Source organism: Silurus aristotelis (genome assembly GCF_946808225.1).
Source record: "Silurus aristotelis genome assembly, chromosome: 5".
Taxonomy (NCBI): domain Eukaryota; kingdom Metazoa; phylum Chordata; class Actinopteri; order Siluriformes; family Siluridae; genus Silurus; species Silurus aristotelis.
In genome coordinates, this window is record NC_139578.1 from 16,006,141 (window position 1) to 16,029,593 (window position 23,453).

Genomic DNA, 23,453 nt, shown 5'->3' on the forward strand with positions numbered 1-23,453 from the left:
TTTATATCTGTCATTGCTGGGAAAGGCTTCCTATTAAATATTGCAGCCTGACTATGGGGGTGTGACCATTCATTAGTGAGGTCAAGTACTGATGTAGGGCAAAGAGACCTGCGGCACATTGAAATTCATCCCAGATGTTCAGTGCACATATGCATGTTATAGTTAGGTGTCCACATTTTTAGCAATACTATATTGTATTTTCATGGAACAGTTGTGATACAGAGAAACAAAGAATGTGATCAGTGAACTCATGGTAAGGAGTTATTACAGTAAACTAGAATAATCCAAACCATTCTTCATTTTTCATTTCGATTTACTGAACGCAGAGTGTCCAGATTCTGCTAAATGTCTATGTTTCCTGTTAGCCACTAAACCCTCACGTCATATCACATGATCTCTGCATCTGTTTCACATTTTTGTTAAATATCACTTTTCTTACTGTTCACCTCACTAATTATCTCATGTTTGCCTTCCATGGTTATTGTTCCATGGTTATTGCCTTCCATGTTCCAGGTATTGGTTATTGTTTGTTTGTGTTCTTGGTTATTTTAATTTTCCAACTTTTTGCACTGCAAATAAATATTATTGGCATCTATCTCCACCTATATACAGCATTTCTGTCACCTATTTATTATACTTGCAAAAGTTTCTGGACACCTGACCATAAGATTAGTATGTTTTTTCTGAACTTCTCATTCCACATTTAGGTACCATTTACTGTATTACAACCTCCATTCTTGAGAAGATGTTCCACTAGATTTCAGAGTGTGGTTGTGGAGATTTGTGTTCATTCAATCACAAGGGTGTTATTAAAGTTATGTGCTGTTGTAGTGTGAGGAGGCCTGGGGTTCAGTCAGCATTCCAATTCATCCCAAATGTGTTCAATTGAGTTGAGGTCAGAACTCTATAGCAGGCAGCTCAAAATCTTCAACCCACTTAAACCATATCTTCATGGAGCCGGCTTTGTGCACTGAGGCATAGTCATTTAGGAGCAGGTCTGGGTCCCCTAGTTTAATTTAATGGAAAATGTAATGCAACCACATCCAAAGACATCCTATATATTTATAATTCTTGCAGTAGACTATTTTTCTTCTTTTTTCTGAATACTTCTCTTTGCAAAAATAAGTCTTTTGTATTTTCGCTTCACATACACATTACGTTGCTTGTAATCAACAAAGAACAATAAATACCTGGTTACAAATAAAATTTATTTGTTGTCTAAGGATAACAAACTTTTGCACTCGACTCAACCTATTATCATTATTTAGAACATTAACGAAATAATAAGCAACACCATCTGAACTTCAACTCTCAATTTAATTGTGGCTTCAGAAGTGATTTCTCACAAATGTCGCTGGCAAAAGAAGTGCTAAAAGTTAGCTAACGACTGATAAACTATACATTGCCAGCTTCGGCGGCAAATGCAAATGTTCTGCGCTAAACAATGCGTGGGAAATTAGTAACAAGTCTGTGAAAAAATGGAAAAGCACACGTGGTCACAATTGACAAACTAATCGGTGTGCTTCAACAATTTCACACAAACACATGATTTGCTGTAGCTTGAAATTCACATAACTGAACGAAAATCACCATGGGGGTGGGGTAGCTTAACCGGCTTTAATGGGCTATAAGGTAAAACTCACAACAGTGACACACATGTCATGTAGCATACATAAGTTGGACCTACAGTATGTGGCAACTATAGGAAGTGGACAAATTAAAGTGGAAAAAAGCAGATGCTGTTATGCTGTATTTTGCTGACATGGATATTTCCCATCCTATCCCATTAAGAAGAAAGGATAACTGAAAATCAGTAAAAAGATACTTAGACTAATCACATTTATACTATGAAAAGTTTTTCTCCTGATGAAAGTGGTCATCACCAGATATCAACCTTATTAAATACTAATGGGAACCAACGTGTATGTGTTAAATGGAGCTCTCCAACCACACGCACTGTGTTCAGTGCACTGAAAATATTCACAATCACATTACTAAGACTACTTTATGTAGGGTTTTTCTTGAATTTGTCACAATACAAGAAGAACAACACAACATTCCACAACAATTCACAAAAGAATGTGAATGAATGCATACATTTTCAACCCTATGAGAAGAAAAATGCACAGTAACCACAGTACTGTGGTTACAGTAAAAGTTGACCGAATTAACATTAAGTTTGAGTAATGCACTTATTTAATATTAATACCTAAAAAAAAAACCCTCTTTGATTATGGTTACTTCATGTTTTGTAGACAAGCTATAGCTGTGAAGTACAGTAGGCTAATTAATGTACATAGCCAATATTAAGTTACTAGGTTGGTAGTATTCAATTGCAAGACAGATTTTATTTATGTTTTAGCAAATTAAAATGCTTACAGATTAAAACATGTTCTTGCCTTGGTAACGGATTCTTGTTTCATATTAACCATTAGGTAATGGTAATGAAAGCTTGTTCACTATACAGTATGTATTGTGCCTGGAGTAAAGTGAAAACAAAATCATAATGTTGTGATTCGTCATTACCAACTAATAAGCATGACTAAACACTATTTTTGAGCCCTTATTCATATTATTCAACTTTAACAAATCCATCATTTAATCTTAGTCATCAGACATGAACTAGCCATTACTGAAGCAGCAGCCTGTCTATATATTCTCTATATTGCTTATGTTAATTTCCATTACTGAAATTGATTTTATTGAGAGAAAAAAAACCAAACAAAAAAACAAATGTGATATTAATGCAATTTGGAATGTAAATCTAATAAAGCCACTAATGTGCTGAGGAAAAAAAAAAAAAAAAAACAGACTCTTTATCCAGACTCTCAGTCACCTCTCATCCAAACTCTCTTACTATTAGGATTGATTACTGTGTATATGAAAACATACAGTAACAAAGCTGGCAGTGGTATACTGTATTTACGTATTGTATACACGTCATACTGTTTTAAGATATTGAAGCATTGCAATGTTTCAATCATTTAGAAGTTTATGTCTCATCACCAGGTACTAAACAAATTGTTATACTGCACCGAACTTTAGCCATACTGCTCCAGAGACTGTGTATCAATGCTGACCCTGTGTTCAAACCCCAGCTTTCAATCCTAGATATGTGACAAACAAAGTCTTTTACTTCTAATGTTAACATTTTCCATCTTTCAGACTTCTCTAAATCCATCTATAAACAACATTTCAACACTGTTCAAACTCACTCTTCAAATTTTTTTCTAGAAAACTAAAGTGGCTTGTAAATTTTTGTACAAAACCATTCAGAACCTGCTGTATTTGCACTGACCTTTAACAACACTAGTGTTAACAATAGTGTTAACAATACGACCATGAATTTACCATCTCCAGGTGTTACTATATGTGCTTCTATATACTGACTGTCCCAGAGACCTTCTGTATTGTTGCCCAGACATAGAGGGACCTAGACTGGCCTCAGTCAAAGATCTAGGTGGCTGAGACTGTCTCAAGGGTGATCCATATGGTACAGGAACAGCAGGGGCAGATGCTGTGCTTTTGGTTGGGGAAAGGAAAGACAAAGACGATTGATTCATTCTCCAGCCCTGGCTCTTTGGTGGAGGCTCATATGCAACTTTGGCCTTCCACTCAGCTGGAGGTTCAGGTAGCATTTTGCGATATGCTGCTGAGCGCAGATTAGAAGCAATTGAGTGTTGCATGTCCTGGTCAGCAAAGGCTTCATCCACTAGCCCCAGTGGGTGGCGTGATGCTGCCTCCCATGGGGTCAGGGGCTTGCGTCCTTTCTCCAGCCAGAAAACCTGTCTCTCTTTTGATCGAGTGTTGTAGGTTGCATGAGATGAAGTTGTGGGTGATGGGGAAACAGACGCAGACCTGGAAGCAAGGCCCAATGGTGAGAGTCGAACTGGTGGTGATAGTGATGAGCTTCTTCCAAGTGCCTGGAAAAAATATAAATTAAACAGTTAAGAAAAATGGATGTAAACGTATTGTGACATACATAGTGATAATTTATTACATTAGATTACATTTGAACTATAACAACCAATTCAGGGAACAATTTTAGGGCATATGTGGCAGATTTGAAACGTTTATTTGCCTTATGGAATGATGGGGTTGGAAAAGTCATATTCCAGGTACTCAGCCATGAATAATGAGCCAAACTAGAGTTTAGGGGTTTTACAAAGTGGGTATTGAAACATCAGTACACAACTTCCCATCTAGTCCCAAACCTGATGAGGATGACGTAGTTACTGAAGAATAAATGAATTAGTTAATAAATTACTTAACTCCACATACAGTACTTGCTGGAGCATTGGCCTCTTAGACATGTTAAGTGTACCTGGGTCTATTAGTATGTTTTTTATAATTTTTTTAGGTTCATAAAATGAAATAAGATTTCACTATTATTTTCTGTGATTAGCACACAAAACTGAGTGCGAGGCAGAAGTTGATCTGAAGGTCTCTGCTACCACCTGCTGTTTAAAACCTGCTATTTAAAATGCTAAAATGCATACCAGTTGAACCAGGAGTCACTGTGCTAGCAGCTGGTGCTAAGTCAACATTTTACTTGGGGTACAGGGTTTGCTCAGGAATGATTTAAACAGTTACTGACATACAAATTTAGACTTCTTCCTGTATATTTCCGGTTTCCTGTACTAATTATCAAATGATACCATGAAACTGAAGTGAAATTTCTTAAATTATTATCAAATTATAATTGTTTTGTTTTCATTTTATATACTGTGTGTAAATATATATATATATATATATATATATATATATATATATATAAATAAATAAAGGTATAATGATTGTGACTTTTTACCCATGTATCATATTCTTCTAAAAATAGCATTGGGTCTTGAGTCATATTACTTCAATATTTCAGCAATGACAAGCCTTTGCATTACTTAACTTCATGATGCCATGCAAGTCCATGTTTAAGGCATCTATAATAATAACTTATCCTCTAAGCGCATTAGCTGTTGGGTTAAGGATTAAATTATCTTTTTTTTTTTTTTTTTTACTTACCTCAGTTTAAAATGGTGAAGCATGTAATGGGTGATTGTTTTACATCATTTCATAAACACTTCTGCAAGATTCTTAGTCTATTCAATACCAGTATAAATTGTGGTAGAAACTTCGATAGAGACTTTGACTGTTTTTCTAATGCAAACATATTAAGCAAAGAATTGAAAATGATATGACAGTGTGAAGATAATGCAAAGCATTGAGAAATCAAGAGATGCATGCAGTGTGAACCAAAGAAAGCTGAAACAGAGTGACAAAGAGTCATTTTAATAGCACTCTGGCAGGTCTATCAGAAATTGCACTGCAAAGAAAACCCACAGAAGAGAAAAAGGAAAAGAAAACATGGGAGAAAATGCAACAAAAAGCAAACAAATTACAAAACATTTAAAATTAATGTTTTAAACACATTGCAAGTTGCTTGTTTAATTCTCTTAAATGTATGTATCTAAAAACTAATTTCTTGAAAAGAATAAGAAATATAGAAAGAAACATTGAAACAGAAAAAAAGACCCATGTGTTTATACTTACACATCATAGCTTGGGAGCTTTCAAAATAAACCCTTACTTTTAAGTTCAACTGTTCTTAAGTACATCACACAGTATCTACAAAATTGTAAAGCTGTTAAAATAATGCACTCTTCCAATCAATTTTTTTTAAACACATCATTTGATAGGTTATATTCAATATCACATATATATATATTGCTCTATAAACCTTTAGATATCTTTCAATTGAAAAATTACAAATTTGTTTTCCATAAGTTAAATAAATGATTGTCCCTGACTGTTTAATAAGGCCAAGGCGGCATTACAACTATTTTCAAAGAATACTCAATAGTTTTTTGTAATCTATTCATTCTTTCTTACAAAACATTCTGTTCACTTGAACCACTGACATACTATAAATTTTAATTAATACCATATAAAAACAGATATTCTTTTCTGTCATAGTTTTCAAGAGCTTTCTGTATTGAGTGACTACTCTGCATGATCAAACAATCTCCATCCTTATGTGATTCCTTAATTACCTATCTATATTTTCCCTTCACCATCAGACGAACATTCTGAATCATTTACTTGCTCAAGTAAAAAATATTTGATCATTTCTGGGAACGCTTTGTATCAACATTCAAAGACTTTCTTAAATTTTAGCAAAGTTACAAGTCCTGTGCCTGTTTATTTGCTACACTTTTTTCATTTAATCTTTTAATATATAACTCAAATAAGTAAAATAGACTACTTTTCAACACTTTCAGCCGCAGGTTTCCACACCTGTGCATCACTTTTCTTGGCTGAAAACTTTGGTTTTGGAGCAGAATAAGTGCTACTTCCTGTAGCTGAATTTGATCTTCCTGCTACTGTACAAGTAGGCACTACATAAGAGGCTGGGGTTGGTTGATAGCATGGTACTTGTGAAGCTGGACATGGTCCAGCATGATATGGAGGGGGCTGCTGGTATGGAATATTTGGGGGGTGTTGGTAAGAGTTAGAAGGAGGATGTTGGTAAGCATGTGGAGGATTATATATTTGCTGATAAGGGACTTGTTGATAAGCATTAGGGGTTGGCTGATAGCTGTTAGGAGTGTGGTGATAAGGGCCATCATGCATAGAAGGAGAGGGGACAGGTAAATCATAGGGCTGCTGGGGGGGCTGGGGTTGCTGTGGTATAAAAGCATATCTTTCAGGAGCTTGAAGCTGAGCTTGGGCTTGGGTTTGAGCCTGAGCTTCAGCTGCTTTTTGAGCAGCAAGCTTTTCAGCTGCTTCTTTTTCTGCAACAAGTTTTTCTGCTGCTGGCCCATATGTGAAAAGGGAGGATTTTAGTTGGTATGGTTGATGCTTCATGACATCCAGAACATTAAGTGGTTTGGGTGCTGTTTTGTCTTTATTTTTGTTCTTTAAGGCAGGGTTGGAAGAGGTTGTTTGCTTGATAGCACTTAATGGATATGAGGGTGACTGTAATGGATTGTATGCCAAAGGTGGAGGAGCACGACAATTAGGTGAATATTTCCATGAGGCTGGTAAAGAAGGAGAAGGTGACATAGATCTTGCCTTGTTAGCCTGTACTGTAGAAGAATCCACCACATACTTTTCCATTCTGGATTGCCTCTTAGCAAAAAGTTCAGCACCTTTCCCTCGCAATGCTGGCATCTCAAAAGCTGAACCCATTCCAGAGGATGAGCCCATTTTAGACATCTGTGATGGTACCTTTGATCTAGGTGTAAGTGAGTTTGCTTGATGTGGAGAAGGAGGTTGAGTGGTCTGAGGTGGACTCCAAGGTTTGAATGGTTGTGTCAGCTTCTGACTTTCGGTAGAACTCATGGAAATGGCTGGACCTTGCTGGGGTCGTGGTGGCCAGGTACTTAACAATGTTTGAGACTGAGGCTGTGGTGGTGTCTGTTGCTGAGGTGAATGAGACCATGGGGGTTGTGCCTGAGCTGGCGATTGTGGCTGATTCCAGGTTGGCTGTATTTTGTTTTGCTCTGGTGCCCATGAGTTCATTGTTTGTGGATGCTCTTGAGGCTGTTGTGCCCATGCTGGTTGTGATTGTGACTGTGGGGGTACTGAGGTCCATGGATTCTGTTGTTGATGCATTTGTACTGGAGGCTGAGAGGATGCTTGAGCCTGATGTGTCCATGGAGGCTGTGTTTGAACTAAACTCTGAGATTGGTTCCATGTATTTGCAGCTGGTTGAGGCAAGGTTTGCTGTTGGTTCTGAGGAATCCAAGTTGGTTGTGGCTGTGGCTGGTTCTGATGTTGACTCCAAGGGGACTGGGGATGCTGTTGAGAGGCTGTCCAAGATGGTATTGGTTGAGATTCTTGTTGGGGTTGAGCCCAAGGTGGCTGTACTTGAGGCTGATTTAGATCTTGGGACCAAGTACTAATGGATGCCTGTTCTGGCACTTGACTTTGGGCCCATGGGGGTTGGTGTGGTGATTGAGTTGGAGTTGTTCCCCATGTATTAATTTGAGACTGATGGTGGGGTTGATGTTGGGGCTGTGACTGTGTTGGAACAGACATAGGTGGTTGCACTTCTGATAGAACTTGAGATTGTGGCACCCAAGGTGGCTGCATCTGGGACTGACTTTGGGCAATTAATCGTGATGGAACCTCAGCTGTACCCCAAGCAGTTATTGGTTGCTGCTCAAGAGCTTGAGTTGAAGATGGACCCCAAGAGCTAACAACTGTCTCTGGCTTTGCATGTATATGTGACTGGGATTGTTTCTCATGCCAAGTTTCTATTTGCTGTCCAGATTGTTTCTCCGAAAGACCCCATGCATTGTCCGCTTCTGCTTGAACCTGTGAATGTAGTTGAATTGAAGCTTCCTGTTGATTAGTAGCAAGTGCTAAGGATGGCTCTTCCTCTGGTATGGCTGAGGACTCCATTTCAGGGACAGTGTCCCTGGCAGTTACAGGGATGTTATTTTCAGCATCTTGATGAAATGGCTGGCTTGCAATTTCTGGTTGTGGTGACCAAGGAGGAGTAACAGGGTTTATTTGAGGCTTTGGCGCAACTGGTGGTGGGGTTTTGTTCTTTACTTTAGTGGACTGTAAAAAGTTGCAGGCCTCTGCCCCCAAGCTTAGATAATCCTCATCTGTACCAGAATCAAAGCCTGTCTTTTTGTCATTCCTGTTGAGAAGACTGAGCAACTCTGGATTCGGAGAAATTTTTTGAGGCTCTTTAAAACTGAACATGGGTTTAGCTTTGTTCTTTCTGCTAGTATCTTGCAGAATCCCTGTTTTGATTGCAGGTACAGAAATTCGCTCATCTCTGGAAGCAATCTGTTCCCCTTGACCATCTGAAAAATAAGACAGCCCCTGGTTTGCAGATGGGGAATATGGGGCTTCACCTCTACTCTGAACTGAGAATGGTTTGGCACTTCTGTTAATGACTGATGATTGCATTTCATTTATTTGGTGATTAGACACACCATTCATATTATGAATATATGGTTGCACTTGCTGTTGTTGAAGCTGATATTGTTGACCCTGCTGGCATTCCTGCTGTTGCAGATAATGTTGTTGCTGCTGATGGTACTGCATCTGCTGTTGGAATTCTTGAAATTGATGCTGCTGTTGCTGTTGATAATGCTGTTCCTGGTATTGCTGGTACTGCTGGTGTTGCTGGTGGTGGTGCACATCTACATCAGTGTAATTCTGGCTGTCATTAGTCTGAATGAAAGAGTGCACATTCACATCTTGGTAATTTTTATCAGCTTCCTGTACACTCTCAACAGGAATCCCTTTACTTCTCATCTCTTCGTGTTCAGCTGCTATTTCATCAATACGCTGCCTGCGCTGTGCAAACATCAGGGCGCCTTTGCCTCTCGTTTCAGGTAGGGCATTCATATCCTCTTGGTTGTGAAGCTTGCGCTCTATCTCAAGCAGTCCAGTATCCAAATCAAAGGTTACAATGTTCTTGTGGCCTGAGGAATTTGTGAAAAAATCTTCATCAATTTCAGTTTCACTGGTGGCTAGAACTGTAAACTCAACAGCATGTGTTTCCTTGTCATCGTTCTCTTCGTCCTCAATTTCTGGTTCATTTTCTCCAGTTCCGTAACTTACAATTGTGTACTGCTTGGCTCTTTGTCTATGCTTTTTGAACATCAATAACCCCTTGTTATTAGGGTTGGCGGCAGAAGCAGTCAGGAGGAGGGCAATACGCTTGGATTTAGATTTCGCCTCCTTCACCTGCTTATCAGACAAGCTTTCACTTCGACGGAGCCCTTGTAAAAAAGAAAAAAAAAAAGAAATTGAGGTAAATTTAGTATAGAAATGTAAGCCTCGGTCACTAAAATGATAGATGTAGATTGGTTGAAAGAGAGCACACAATAAATAATTAAATAAATAATAATGATTAAAGAATACACAACTAATTACAGTGCTTTAATATTTTTGCTTTGGCATGCTTGCAGTGTCCATGGAATAAGCAGATGAATGAAAGGTCTTCCTGAATGACCACCTTTCTCCAATGATGAAACAATTGTATTAAAAATTGTATAAAAAATTCAGATTAAAAATGCCCCTCACCACTTGGCTCACTGAATTGTCTGAAGAGTATGAAAAGGATTTTAATTATATGTTGTGGCTTTTACAGCAAGCAGATCTCAACTGAATTGGAGATTCTTTTTTTTTTTCAGAAAACATTTCCCACCACCATCGTCAACAACAAATAAAGAAATATCATTTGGAAGAATGGTATTCGTCATCTGAGGAACATTCAACAGATGAGCTACTGTAGCTAAAATTGCTGAAGAAGTTAACACTTTTAATGCTCAAAGAATCAGGACTTTTGGCAGCAAAAGATGAACCAACACAATATTAGGCAGGTGGTCATAATGTTATACCTGATTGGTGACCATAAAGATATGCTTGGTCTGTGTATATAAAAGGGGCATTAAAATCAACAACTAGCTGTGGCTCAAAACATTATTTAAAACACTTAACAATTTTTTTTACTTTTTACTTTGATTTTAAAATGATATAAAATTAATAAATAAAATATAAATATTATAAATGATATAAATTTAAATAAATAAAGTAAAATTAGCTGAAATTTGGCAAATTTCTTAAAAAATTGACACATACAACCAAAAGCATTAAAAAATTATCCCAAGTGGTATTGGTGGTATTTTAACCTCAGACAAATAATCATGGTCAAGTAACACCTTTCAGTCCACAAACATTTCCATATTTAAAAAATCAATTAAAGAGATGTTTGGTTATAAAATTAAATCTTTATATTTGAATTGTAAATCTCATGATGCAAACAGCTACAGATTAGAGCAGAACAGTTCCCTTTTCAGTGCTGTTAAGATGGCCAGCTTTGAAGGATCAGGTAACTAGTCAGTGTCACACTTGCTGATGTCTGTCAAAGAGCTCTCAAACAGGCAGCATTAGCATACCCATGTTTTATTATTATCCTTACCACGTCACCCTCAAGTTCCCCTCCCCATCCTAGCCATGCATGAACACAGCACAGTTTAGCACAGACAGTCAATCCAGTTTATTTTTCTTGCAAACAAAAACCTAAAACAATTAAAAAGAAGCCTAATGTGGCAGAGAATAAATTTGATATAAGGTTTGAGGTAACTGCCTATATATATATATATATATATATATATATATATATATATATATATATATATATATATATTTAATCAAATATTTGTACTTAAATATAAATTTCATTAACCTAAATGCAGACTAAAAGTAACAATTTGAAATGCTAAACACAGTTTCATGGTCCAAGATGTCTTCATTGATTGAACATAGGCTAATTACACAAAAACATAGATTACTCAACAATGTTTTCTTTACATTTTTTTTTTATTTTATTTTTTTTTACGTTTTTTTAATTTTTTATGGTACACTGAATTTAATTGTTCCTGTCTTGCTGTGCATTCTACTATTTTAAACATTTATACCACTAGTAAAAAATATATAACCAATAAATTATTTATACCATTTTTAGAAATATTCTTCCTCAATAAAATTTGTATAGCAAAACAGTACAAAATACATTTTACAAACATAAATATATCAAATCACATAGACTAGTAAAAAAAAAGATGATTAAATGATAGTAAAAGACTTACTAGCGTGTCTTGCCCGGTGCTTGTTGGGCTTGTTGAGCTCCCTCTCAGACTCAGAGTCCTCTTCTGATGGAATTCCAAAGGAGACAGAAAAGGAGGTGGGATCTTCATCAGTGTGCCCTCCTTCTCCCTCAGCATAATCCTGTTGTTCATTAGCTGTTGCCTCAGTCCCACTGGCCCCCACTCTCCCTGTTCTAGAGTCCCTCCCAAGTGGTTGTATGGCGACTTCCACTTGTCCCAGCAAAGCAGAGGGTGAACTGACAAGCACGCCTCGTTGACCTAGAGGCTCTCTTTCATGCAATGGTATATAGAAAGAGCACTCTGGTGCACTAATTGTAGTGTCCTCGTTTTCAGTGTTTGGTTCACGGCACAAGTCTCCTTTAACTCCACAAGCACTGCCTAATGAGGTACAGCCTGTGTCTTCCAGGGTGGTCTGAGAGAGTGACAACTGCAGTTCAACTACCCCTCCTGGAGTAATTTCTAACCTGTGGCCTCCATCACTAGAGTCATAGATTTTTGGTCCAGCTCTATCCTTGGGTGCTGGAATACAAAACTGTGTTCGAACCATTGTGTTCCCTTCAGGGCACTTTGTATTTCTGTTTGTTTTTCCATAATGGGCCTCACTGTCATTTTCAGATTTGAAGGGTTTCCTCAGTTCCCTCCAGGATGCCTGAAGTGTGGTTTTAACTGACTGAGACTTCTGAGGATATAAACAGCATCTGTAAGGAAGGAATAATGGTTAAAGAAAAATATTGTTCATATACTTTACGTACTTTCACAACAGTCAAATATTCATTTGTGAATTATGCCAAATCGTAAAAATAATTGAGAGGCCACGTAGAAAGGTCATTGTGTTTAATGATCCAGACTTAATTCAATAGATGCTGTAAGGTCACACTTAAAGATGTGTTTGTGTGTGGGCTACGTTTACACAGAAAGCACAACCCACTGGTATATCGCCAGCAAAAGCCAACTGCTATCTTGTGTTAAGTAGTAAGTGTCCAGAGCCAAACATGAAGTAACTGTTTTGCCATTTGGTTGAGTCAAAGGTCATATCAGTCATTACTGAGAAAACAATTGCTCTCTTAATTACATTAGCAATCAAAATGCAAAGTAGATATTAAACTAGATATATCACAGGGAGCTTTCCTACAATAATATTCATAGTTCTGCACTTGTTTATCTGAAACCTCTGTATAAATTTATGATGAAATTAAAATCATGGAACCTTGAAGAAAAACATTTTAGTGGCTGCCTGTTTTAGTTTCAGCACAAACATTATGTACCTTTTTACCAGCAGTTGCAGGCAGTCAGTGGCTTTCTCAATGAGAACAATAACTTCTGCAAGGCTGAGGCTGGAGCAGGAAACTCCATTAACAGACACGAGCTCATCATCCTCACACAGACCAGCCATAGATGCATGACTGCCTTCTTCAACCTTTAGGAAAGAACACAGCCAAGGGAAAGCCTGTTTTATTATAATTAACAAAAACTCTGTTGACATTTACATAGATTTGATTTTGATAATTCAGGTAAATGTCACGCCCCTGCATCAAGCCAAACCTTCTTTTTCTGAAACTCAAACCTATAAAAATTTGTAGATACAATAATGTAAATAATTTGTTTAGATTTTCAGACACTGTATGCTTGAAAGATCATTTAAACATCCATTAAATCTATAAAGAACACTTTTTTGGATTCCTAGCAGTTGTTGTGGGTCAGCTTTCAGAAATGCCCTAATATATCACAGCACAGCAGCTGCATGCTACTTGACCAAACAATTCTCTCAGACACAGAAACAATAACAGAAAAAGAGCACTGTCACTAAAGTCTCAAATTTACATTAACTTTTAAGATGGCAGCAAACAGGTCCTAAAACCCAGGTTGTAAAGCTTGTAAAATATGATAAAACATTTTTCAAAGATGATCAATTATTACAAGTTACAAGTGAAGATGAATTTTGTTAAGTATTGTGAAATTTCTTAAACTGTATAGGCAGGTAAAAAAAAACTCAGTGACAAAAAACAGACACATTACTGGAGTAAAGGTCAATAAACATTTAGACAGTAATTTACAAAAAAGAACATATCTGTACAATTTAAATAACCATTAACTGTATTACCATGTCACATCTTAACAACCTATTAGCTCCTAGTGGTTAAAAGAAGTGCTACAGAAGCTGTCAACTTAGATACTAACAGCATTATAAAAACCATATGAGCTATTTTTAACTTCCTACATGCAATAAATCAGAGTTAACACATTAAACAGTGTTGCATGAGTACATAGCTATTTAGGCACAGGGAAAAAAAGACTAGGATTAATGTCTTCGAGGGTCTTTTGTTCAGCATTAATCCTCTCATATCATATAGAGCAGGGGTGGGCAATTAATTTTTACAAGGGGCCACATGAGAAACCTGAATTGTGTCAGAGGGCCACACCAACGATAATATTTTAGGGATGCACCGAAATGAAAATTCAATTCAAAAGGCAATGAAATCCATAATTTTTTTGTGTTATGCCTTTTGCCTTGGCACCATCAATGGAAAACTTTCCTGCCTTTTCAAAAACGTCCTCTACAGACGGAGTGCGAATGCTCGGATTGACTTTACTTTTCTGCGCCGCGTTCTTCTCATATTTAGAATGGCAATCGGGATGTTTGGATTTCAGGTGATAAATTAAACCCGACTTGGAGAAACTCTTTGCAGATACACCCTCTTAAAATTTCAGCATTGCATGTTTTGCAAATCGCTATCCGCACACCGCAGACATGTTGCTTATATCCAGATAACCGTGTGCTGGCTGCGCTTTTTTATTGCGTCATTACAATTGTGTTTCTACCGTGTTGTTTCGGTGATGTAAGTATTTCGGCCGAAAATGTTCGGTGCATCCCTGTAATTTATGATTGGCCTCACGCGGGCCGGACAGGGACGTACAAAGGGCCGGATGTGGCCCGCGGGCCGTAGTTTGCCCAGGTAAATAAAGGTAAATAAATACAATTTACACATGCTTCATTACAAGTTATGCATACTGCCTCAAGGATTACAAAGCTCTGTTTTGTTAGTTTATAGTTCCTGTGTTCCAGGCAGTACCTTGTATCATTTATTACTGCAAACCAATATTCTTTGTAAATACATTTCAAATGTCAAAAACTATTATTTTTCAGCAAAAACGAGAACAAACAAACAAACAAAAAATCCTGTGCAAAATAATGATTGTATTTGTTTTAAACCCCTTCAGACAAACACATTTTATTGCTTTAAGTGTTGGTATAAATACTACCAACTTTTACACTGTTTGTGAAAAATGTTTGCCCATTCTTCCTGTCAGGTTTGCTCCAGGTTTTAGAGGTTTATTGGATGTTGTTTGTTGATTGCGATTTTAGAACATGGCCACTGTTTTTCAATCAGATTCAGATTTACAGCATTGCAATTTTATTGATTTAGCCATTGCAGAATTTCCATTTTATTTATAGCCTCTCCAGCGTTGCTTTTTTCCATATTTGGAAAAAAATTATATATTTTATACATATTTTTATTTTAAAAGGTGACTTTTCTTCAACTAAGCTTTAGGGTTTTTGCTTGGTCATTTCTTTGTTGCAGATTGAAGCAGGCTCCCTTCTAATATACTCCTACATTTGCTTGGTTCATTCTCCCTTCAATCTTATCAATTTGAAGATGCAAATCATCTTTAGAGAATGATGCTGCCACCCCCAAATGTAACTGTAGAAATGTTAATTAATGTCTGCACCACAAAGAAGTGTTTTGAAACTCAGATACAGCATTTGACCTTGGCTTCATCATACTTGTATTTTTTGGGGATACATTTCTTTTTTTTTTCTTTTCTTCTTTTTTAAATTGGAAGCAGGTCGGTGTTGTTCCACTAGAGGGCGGTGTTCTGACATTAAACCCTGTTCACTCATGTGTCCCACCTGACGGTACGCTTATGATTTAAGGCACAAGTTTCTAGTTTCCCCCGCATTGTCTTGCACATTTTAGTGTTGTGGGGTTCTCAGGACCAGATTTGGAATAAAGTGAATTAAGAAATACTGAGATGACTTAACATATTGCAGGAAGAGATACAATACACAGTCTTCAGAACAGTGTTGCAAACATCTGCATCTTTTAGTGAAAACGTTTGGACACATTTCAAACCTTGTGCACAGATAATCAAAACCTTACCACTAGTGTAACCTGAACCTTTTTTAAAAACATAAACTCGAATCATTTGTAACACAATTACTACAGCATGACATCAATATAACTATTACAACTTCACCAATAACAAGCAAAAACTATTATTCACTGTGAAGTATGGCACAATTCCATTGACTATATATGGTCACTTTTATGCGCAGCAGTAATAGAGTATACTGTTTTAGATAGTGATAAAACAGGGCCAACGTGGGCTTTGTTTTAACAACAGTAACAGCAGTGGTTAATGGAACAGTTTACGTTACCCGTATATGGATCTCTCATAGATGCAGTGTGTGTGTGTGTGTGTGTGTGTGTGTGTGTGTGTGTGTGTGTGTGTGTGTGTGTGTGTGTGTGTGTGTGTGTGAGTATATGGAGTGATTGCTCAAACAGAAAAGGCGGTTGCCTGAACTGCCAGTATCAGCATTCACTCCAAAAAAGGATGGGAAAATAGCAAAGTGTGACAGAAGGAGGTGAACTATATGACTTCAGTGCCTTATGGTGATGTTATGCACAGTATAAACCTGTGCTGTATCTGGTTTTTGATAGCCTATAAGATTATTCGCTCAAAACATGTAAATGTTTTGATTAAATGTTGATCAAACAATAATGATCCATTACATATGCACTATAAATAGCATGCAAAAAAAAAAAAAAAAAAAGATTTGCTCATTAAAAAAGTGAAATTGCATCAGCACAGTCTTGCACTAAACACATATCTTTAAAGGACATTTGCAGCTGTTTCTCTTGGACAGATTTTGACTGTGTATGTTCTTAATTGTCTGACTAACAACTTCCAGGCCCTGGGCAGGTAAAAAAAAAAACCTAACTATTCTATTTTCAGGCACATAAAGTCCTACAGTTAAACAACCCTCAGCATTTAATGCACTGCCTAACTATACATATGCCAAAGGGCTAAATAAAACAGGATGCCTGATAGTGGTATATACTGAATATGGATATAAAAGTGTGTGTGTGTGTGTGTGCGTGTGTGCGTGTGTGCGTGCACGTGTTTGCCTCAAAGCACCAAATTATGTAATCAGTTTTTGCTGTTTTTCAGTTTTGGAAAATCCAGCTATTATTAATTGAAGCCAGTCCCTGAGGAAGTCACTGCATGTACATAGGCTTCAGCTTCTTGCCTATTTATCATGTGCATGACTAGAAACATGTCTTTTAATATTTTTTACACAAAAGCATTATTTCTTGTATTGTTTTAGAGAACTATGTTACCCTAGGAGTAGTAGGTGGAGCCGAGCCATACCATGTATTTTTTTTATAATAATCTTTATAAAACTCACATTCAAAACTGTATACATTTTATACTAACTAATGACCGACCTTAAGTGAGCAACAATTTCAAGAAGTATTTGGTATTTAATGCTAATATTCTATTGATTTGCTTGTTAAGTGCAATCATTGAATGCGGCACATGCAAGATCTATAGAGTTGTAAGAATGGGTTCTACAACAAAATTTAGTAGATGTTGGGGCAGGAATAATACCTCCCCCATGAACATTTTTTGACTGGAGGAGGAGTAGCCGAAAGGACAGTTAATGATAGGGCTGCCAAGAGCAAAAGCAGAGAAAAAATGAAGAAAATGTGCCTCCCTTTGCAGTGTATGAATTTAATTTTGGTGTGTATTTTAGAATTATTATTTCTCCTGTGTTTGGCTCATACATTTTCAATAGTATAAATGCTTGCTATAAAGAAAATAGTTTAATAAAGGCAGGATGAAGAATACTTAAAATTCGCTGTTAAATTGTATGCTGTGTGACATTGTTGACTACTCTCAATCTCTATCAGTCTTACGCCATTTCATTATATAGTCACAAACTTTAATCTATTGATTTGTGTCCATGGACATGAATTTTCCTCTTTTTTTCGTGTCACTCAGCATTTCTGCCTCCATCTGGCTCTGTCTCCAAAGCAACAGGGGGTAGAGGACGATTGGTAATGCTGTCAGCAATGCTAAAGGTAATATTTTTTCTCTATTTTTATCAGAGAATAAGGCAGAAAATATACAGTTAGGGTTATATTGTAATAAATGTTTGTTTCTGTAATTGATGCAGTCTCCTTAATTAAGCAGGAGAATACATTTACTGTATTTTGACTGGAAGGAACCACTGACGATAGTTTATAATAGCAGAAGATTAAAAAACAATAACAAATGAGAAAAAACAATACCGCCTCTGTGTATCCAGTGGCAGAAAGAAAACTTTGGTGGAGGCACCAAAAATACTTCCTATTGAAATACATTACACAGAAAGTCGTCCTCAGTAACACGAAAAAAGAGGGAAATTCGTGTCCATGAACACGAATCAATAGATTGTGAAATGACTATATCATGAAATGTCATGAGGCTGGGCTGCAATTGCATATAATAGGGCTACTCTAAAAATTTACTGTACAGTCAGTCAAAACACAAAAGCATTATCCGGCTTGGAAAACTTGCAGGTTCTCATTTGGAACCTAACTAACAGCACGTTGCGGATTATCTTAAAATTCCCGGGAATCCGCAGCTGGACCAAATATCCAGGAACATCAGGATTAACATTTTAAACATTTTGTACACTATTACGTTTATTTAGTGACATAATGTCTAGGTTCCCTGGTGGTCTAGTGGTTAGGATGCGGCGCTCTCACCGCTGCGGCCCGGGTTCAATCCCCGGTCAGGGAACCAACCCCAGCCATTAGGACAAGCCTTCGTGCCGGTCTCAAGCCCGGATAAATGGGGAGGGTTGCGTTAGGAAGGGCATCCCGGGTAAAAACGTGCCAAATCAAACATGCAGATGGTCTGCTGTGGCGACCCCTAACGGGAGAAGCCGAGAGAAAGTTTGTTTTTTAGTGACATAATGTCTAGATGAATTCACTAAGGTACCATAGGGGCTGTGTCCAAAATTTACAGATTTACGTCTTAGAGCGTAACCCCCCACGAGTTTAGAGGGTCACTGTATAGTGTCACATTTACTGTTGACTATTTTGAATTGGTTGTTTTACAGATTTCCTGTACACACCTGTCTTGTGTTTGCCTTGATTAGTTGTTTTCAAGTTCTATGTTTGTATACCTTAAGCTTCTTTGGTGGTTTTGTGTTGTCCTGGTTGATTTAGGAGGTTCAGTGGTTAGAGTAGAACATTTGCCCAACAAACAGTTTGACTATCTTCTTCTTCTTCTTCATCTTTCGGCTTCTCCCATTAGGGGTTGCCACAGCGGATCATCTGTCTCCACACCCCCCTGTCCTCTACATCTGCCTCTTTCAAACCAACTACCCGCATGTCTTCCTTCACAACATCCATAAACCAAACAATTCGAATATAATATGTTACATTTTACATTGTAAAATCTGATAGTTTACATACACACAGTGTATATGTACTTCAATGAAAACCAGTGCCAGGCTGTACATCTAGATAATGATACATGAGTCACAGGGATGACATCATCATGTCAGGAATGCACAGTTAGGTTGATGTTAGGTTATATGAGAGCTCTGTCTGCTTCTCCAGGTACAAGTTTTACTTTCAAATGTTACATTTGTGTTGTGCAACTCAAAGAATGTGAGGAGATATGACTTCACCACTTTCATGACAATGCCAGAATTTCCCCAAAAAACTGATGACAAAGGAAGAAGAAAACAATCTTCCTTATAAGGGAAACTGTCTCCTGCATGCACCCCCCCCCCCCCCCACCGAGCACACACGCACGCACACACACACACACACACACACACACACACACACACACACACACACACACACACACACACACACACAGTTGGACTCAAGTACACATGCACAGAAGCATATAAACCTGAAACTGCATGCAACACTTTCAGGGTCAGAGAACATCTGAAATGTTTCTCATGTTCTTGCAATATCTTCATTTTTTACTGATATGTTTGCCTTTCACCTCATCAGAAAATCCTCAATCAGGTTCAGATATGCTTTCCAGATTACGTGTGTGATGAACAGAGTAACCTCACAAAACTGTGTAAGGCGTCATTCTATCATCTTGACCCCCTTTGCAGGAGTGCAGGCAAATATTTATCCACTCAGCTAAAACATCTGATCTCACACATGCCTTAGAGAAGAGTGAAGTCAGACTTCCCAGTTTTTTAATTTAGAAACCTCTAGCAACTCAAACAAATACGCTTTTATTTGAACAGATGAATACTCTAGATAATGCAACAAATTTTACCCATGATTTAACATTATAAATGTCTTCCTCTGAATGTTTCCCACTTGCCTGACCTGTTTGTGGTCAGCCATTATAGTTTGATCTGAGGCCAAGTGACCACATCATACTGCAATATTCTCATCATCACATGTACCTTTAAGCCTCCCTCAAATACTGTAAAACACTTTGATGAACATCTTATTTGATTCACTGAATACTGCCAAGAAGGATTCTAATATGGCAGATGACTTACAAAAACTTTCAAATAGAATAATAAGGTGAATATAGATTAACACCTAAAAACACTGTCTTACAGTGGTTCCCAAAGTCTGCTTAGATTTGCACTTTGGCAAGCATCCAAGTCAGTGGAATGCACATCTTTGAAAAGTAAAATTTTTTTGACAAGCTTAAGGCAGCTGGCCACAATCATTATGAAAGATAACACTCAGAGCACCACTGACAATGTGTAATCAAACTGGAATAGTATCAGCTTCAGGCAGGTTGAATTTATTAAACATGCTAAAACCTTAGATTATTAGACTGAAACTGAGACTGAAAATACTTTATACCTTTTTTCTGAAAGAACTCAGTGTTGTAACCTATTAAATATGGAAAATGTATAAGTCTTCTGGTTTTCTTGCTGGAAACAGAGCCCATTCCAGGAACACTAGGTGTGGGATGTTAATATCGCCTACATTGAACCACATTTAATTGCAGGGCATCAAAAGAAACACCATGACACAGCAAACTATAGTAAACCAATTGATTCATCACTGCTACCTACTGTGCCACTTTGCTGTTTAGAATCTAGTTTTTATCATGTAAGTGTTAGTGGGTTATTAATATGCCTGTTTTAGTTACAACATTTCATGAAGCTGCAATCAAGCTCCTGTGAAGAATAAAAAGCTCCCAGAGAAGCATAATGTTCTTCACAGTAAAGAAAAGCTAAGGGGCCTATGATTTTGTTGTCAAATTTTGTTGGCAGAACATGACGCTAAGAATAAATACTAAAGTGTGTCACATTTCTGACAAAAAGGATTGCTGGATTTGTTAACCATTTATGCAATAGAAAAACACTTTTTTACTACACTTTGTTTGGTTTACCATTGAACTTAGGATGTGTAAACACTGGAACCCTTCAAGGTTCTAAATGTTTTACAAGTGGACCACCCTAACTCGAGTGTTTTATGAGTGCATGACTATTATGTACACATTTATTTCCACATGCAGTAATAGACGCAAAATTACGTGCAAAAATGTGAACATTTAATGGTTGTTTTTTTATTTCTGAGTGATGCCTTAATAGTTCTATGCAGAACACCAATAGCAAGGACTCTTTAGATTCTAATGGATGTTTAAGGGGAACTTAACAATATGTTGTAGGTTTGTACAAATAACTCTTGAGAATTCTCCAAAAGGGCTAAATGGAGACATGGCAAAGGTTTAAAAATAAACAGAATTTTGCTCCTATGATTGCATATAAAAATATAAACTTCTTACATAACAGACATACTCTTGTGTAAACATTTAAGTTACTCTTAATGTCTATTACAGGGCCCACAATTTTCACTTGTTTAGATTGTGATCGTATCCATGAGAGTGTTAAGAAGTAACATGCTACACTGACCCACTAGCAGCTGTTTATTACCTTATAAGGACTCCTGCTTGAGTCTGATGGAGGAGAGGAGTACAAGCACTGTGCCATCACTACTTTAATCTGCTACCATTTACTTATGTGGGCTGATAGTGTAGTATAAATCATAGTCATAATGTCATAAATTACTCTTAGAACTGAAAAATGAAAGTTTGCCCGAGTTCTTATTGTTTAAGCATATATGGAGTAGTCAGTATAGTTTCACATCTTGAGCTCACAATAAATCAGTAACTGCTATTGGGTTGTGCTGTTATTGCATCTTTAACAGTAGACTGCATTCAGTGTCAGCTCCAGAACTTCATGTCTATTTGGAGAAGATTTAATAACAAAACATTTGTAAGTTCTGTAAAGCTGCTTTGAGACACTGCCCATTGTGAAAACACTATAGAAATAAAATTGAACTTTACTTTTGGCTTCCCATAAATTACTGTATTTGCCTCCAACCCTGAAAGTTCAACTTGCATATACGAGTAAACCTCGAAAGATTTCATAATTGCAGTCAAACTGATGTCTTGTCTACACAGAAGAATTGATCCATAAAACATGAAATTAACCAAAAGACCATAAACGCAGCATAATAAGGATGTCAGTCACGTTGCTCGATGCCGTGAAAAATCGTTGTTTCCAGAATTAACGCATTGGATAGACATATATTATCCTTGCAAAGCTGTTTAGAGTTCTTGTGTGTTAAGTAATGAGTCTCACCTGGTGCACCTGAACACTCCGGTGTGCCTTTGTGTCATTTTGGCGCAGCTGGAAGCCCCAGGGCGCGCGACCCCGCACCGTCACGCATGCGTAATCCTGCGCGCTCATCCCGCACCGCGCGTGTCTGCCTCCGCTCTGAGTCTGGGTTCGGGAGAATCTGTCCACGGGTTTAGGTAGGTGAAGAAATCACGTCCAGCCCACTGCTCCGCGTCATTACTCTGAGACCTGCCCAGAGTCTTTCCGATCGTTCAAACAGAAACTTGAGAGAAATGTTAAAGCTTAATCTTTTTTTTTTTTTTTTCTGCAACACCGACCAATTCTCCGAGTACCCCATTTACACATTACTAAAAATATGCTACCAATTCTATTACGCACATCTTCAACTCCACCACGAGTAGTGTATTAGCATTAACATTACAAATTCTATTATAAATAAGAATTAGAAAGCAAACTGGTTCGACTGGGCATTTTATATAATATTTCTGATACAGATTTTGCAAAAACTCTTTAACATCATTAAATTCACTTATATTTTATTTGTACAGTGCTTTAAACAATTGACATCGTCTCAAAGCAGTTTTACAGAAGTAAATTAATTACAATTATACACTTGAAATGTATAAATTAATTCCAAATTTTATCTTTAATGACAGTGTAGGAAAAAAAATTCCCTGAGATGGTTTAGGGAAGAAACCTTGTGAGGAACCAGACACAAAAGGGAACCCATCCTCATCTGGGCAACGAATGTCCACTTATTATATTTTCATTATAGTTGAGGTGTATCAACAATCACTGATGGAGACTGGAGTCTAAAACAGTTCATGGTGACTTTAGTCCTAAGCCATTGTACAACACTTTTAAAAATAATTTTAGAATCCATGAGATGTGATGAGGTCACTGAGGTAAGATGGCGCTGGTCCATTTTTGGCCTTGTAGGCAAGCATCGGTGTTTTGAATCTGATACGTGCAGCTACTGAAAACCAGTGAAGGGAGTGCAGCAGTGGTGTGGTGTGGGAGAACTTGGGCTGATTGACCACAAGCCGTGCAGCTACATTTTGGATCATTTGCAGTGGACGAATAGCGTTCAGGGGAAGACCTGCCAGCAGAGAGTTGCAGTA

At 37.4% G+C, this 23,453-nt stretch overlaps 1 protein-coding gene and 1 long non-coding RNA gene across 4 annotated transcripts; one reads left to right on the forward strand and one right to left on the reverse strand.

The window, feature by feature from the left end:
* Nucleotides 1–1,298: 1,298 nt before the first annotated feature.
* On the reverse strand, nt 1,299–22,494 carry synpo2a (synaptopodin 2a). Of its 3 annotated transcripts, XM_083540836.1 has the most exons (5): nt 22,336–22,494; nt 12,896–13,047; nt 11,613–12,328; nt 7,066–9,740; nt 1,299–3,923 (listed from the first exon to the last, which is right to left on the reverse strand). In XM_083540836.1, exons 1-5 carry the CDS (start codon nt 22,441–22,443, stop codon nt 3,348–3,350), a joined length of 4,227 nt encoding a protein of 1,408 aa, XP_083396962.1. In that variant the 5' UTR covers nt 22,444–22,494; the 3' UTR covers nt 1,299–3,347. The 3 variants fall into 3 exon arrangements, with proteins under 3 accessions (XP_083396962.1, XP_083396960.1, XP_083396961.1); XM_083540834.1 differs by lacking the exon at nt 1,299–3,923 and having other exon boundaries at nt 5,268–9,740; nt 22,336–22,492; XM_083540835.1 differs by lacking the exons at nt 1,299–3,923; nt 12,896–13,047 and having other exon boundaries at nt 5,268–9,740; nt 22,336–22,485.
* On the forward strand, nt 14,941–19,475 carry LOC310725806. Its single transcript, XR_014533509.1, has 3 exons — nt 14,941–17,604; nt 18,283–18,405; nt 18,663–19,475. It is a non-coding gene; the product is annotated as an uncharacterized lncRNA (long non-coding RNA).
* Nucleotides 22,495–23,453: the final 959 nt, after the last annotated feature.

Excerpts from the sequence above, each read along its gene's own strand:
- synpo2a (XM_083540834.1), bottom strand. The coding sequence starts at position 22,443 with ATGAGCGCGCAGGATTACGCATGCGTGACGGTGCGGGGTCGCGCGCCC. Across the intron at positions 12,329-12,895 it reads CTGCAACTGCTGGTAAAAAG|ATGCTGTTTATATCCTCAGA; the intron begins GTACATAATGTT and ends CCTTCCTTACAG. Across the intron at positions 9,741-11,612 it reads GCACCGGGCAAGACACGCTA|GGCTCCGTCGAAGTGAAAGC; the intron begins GTAAGTCTTTTA and ends CTTTTTTACAAG.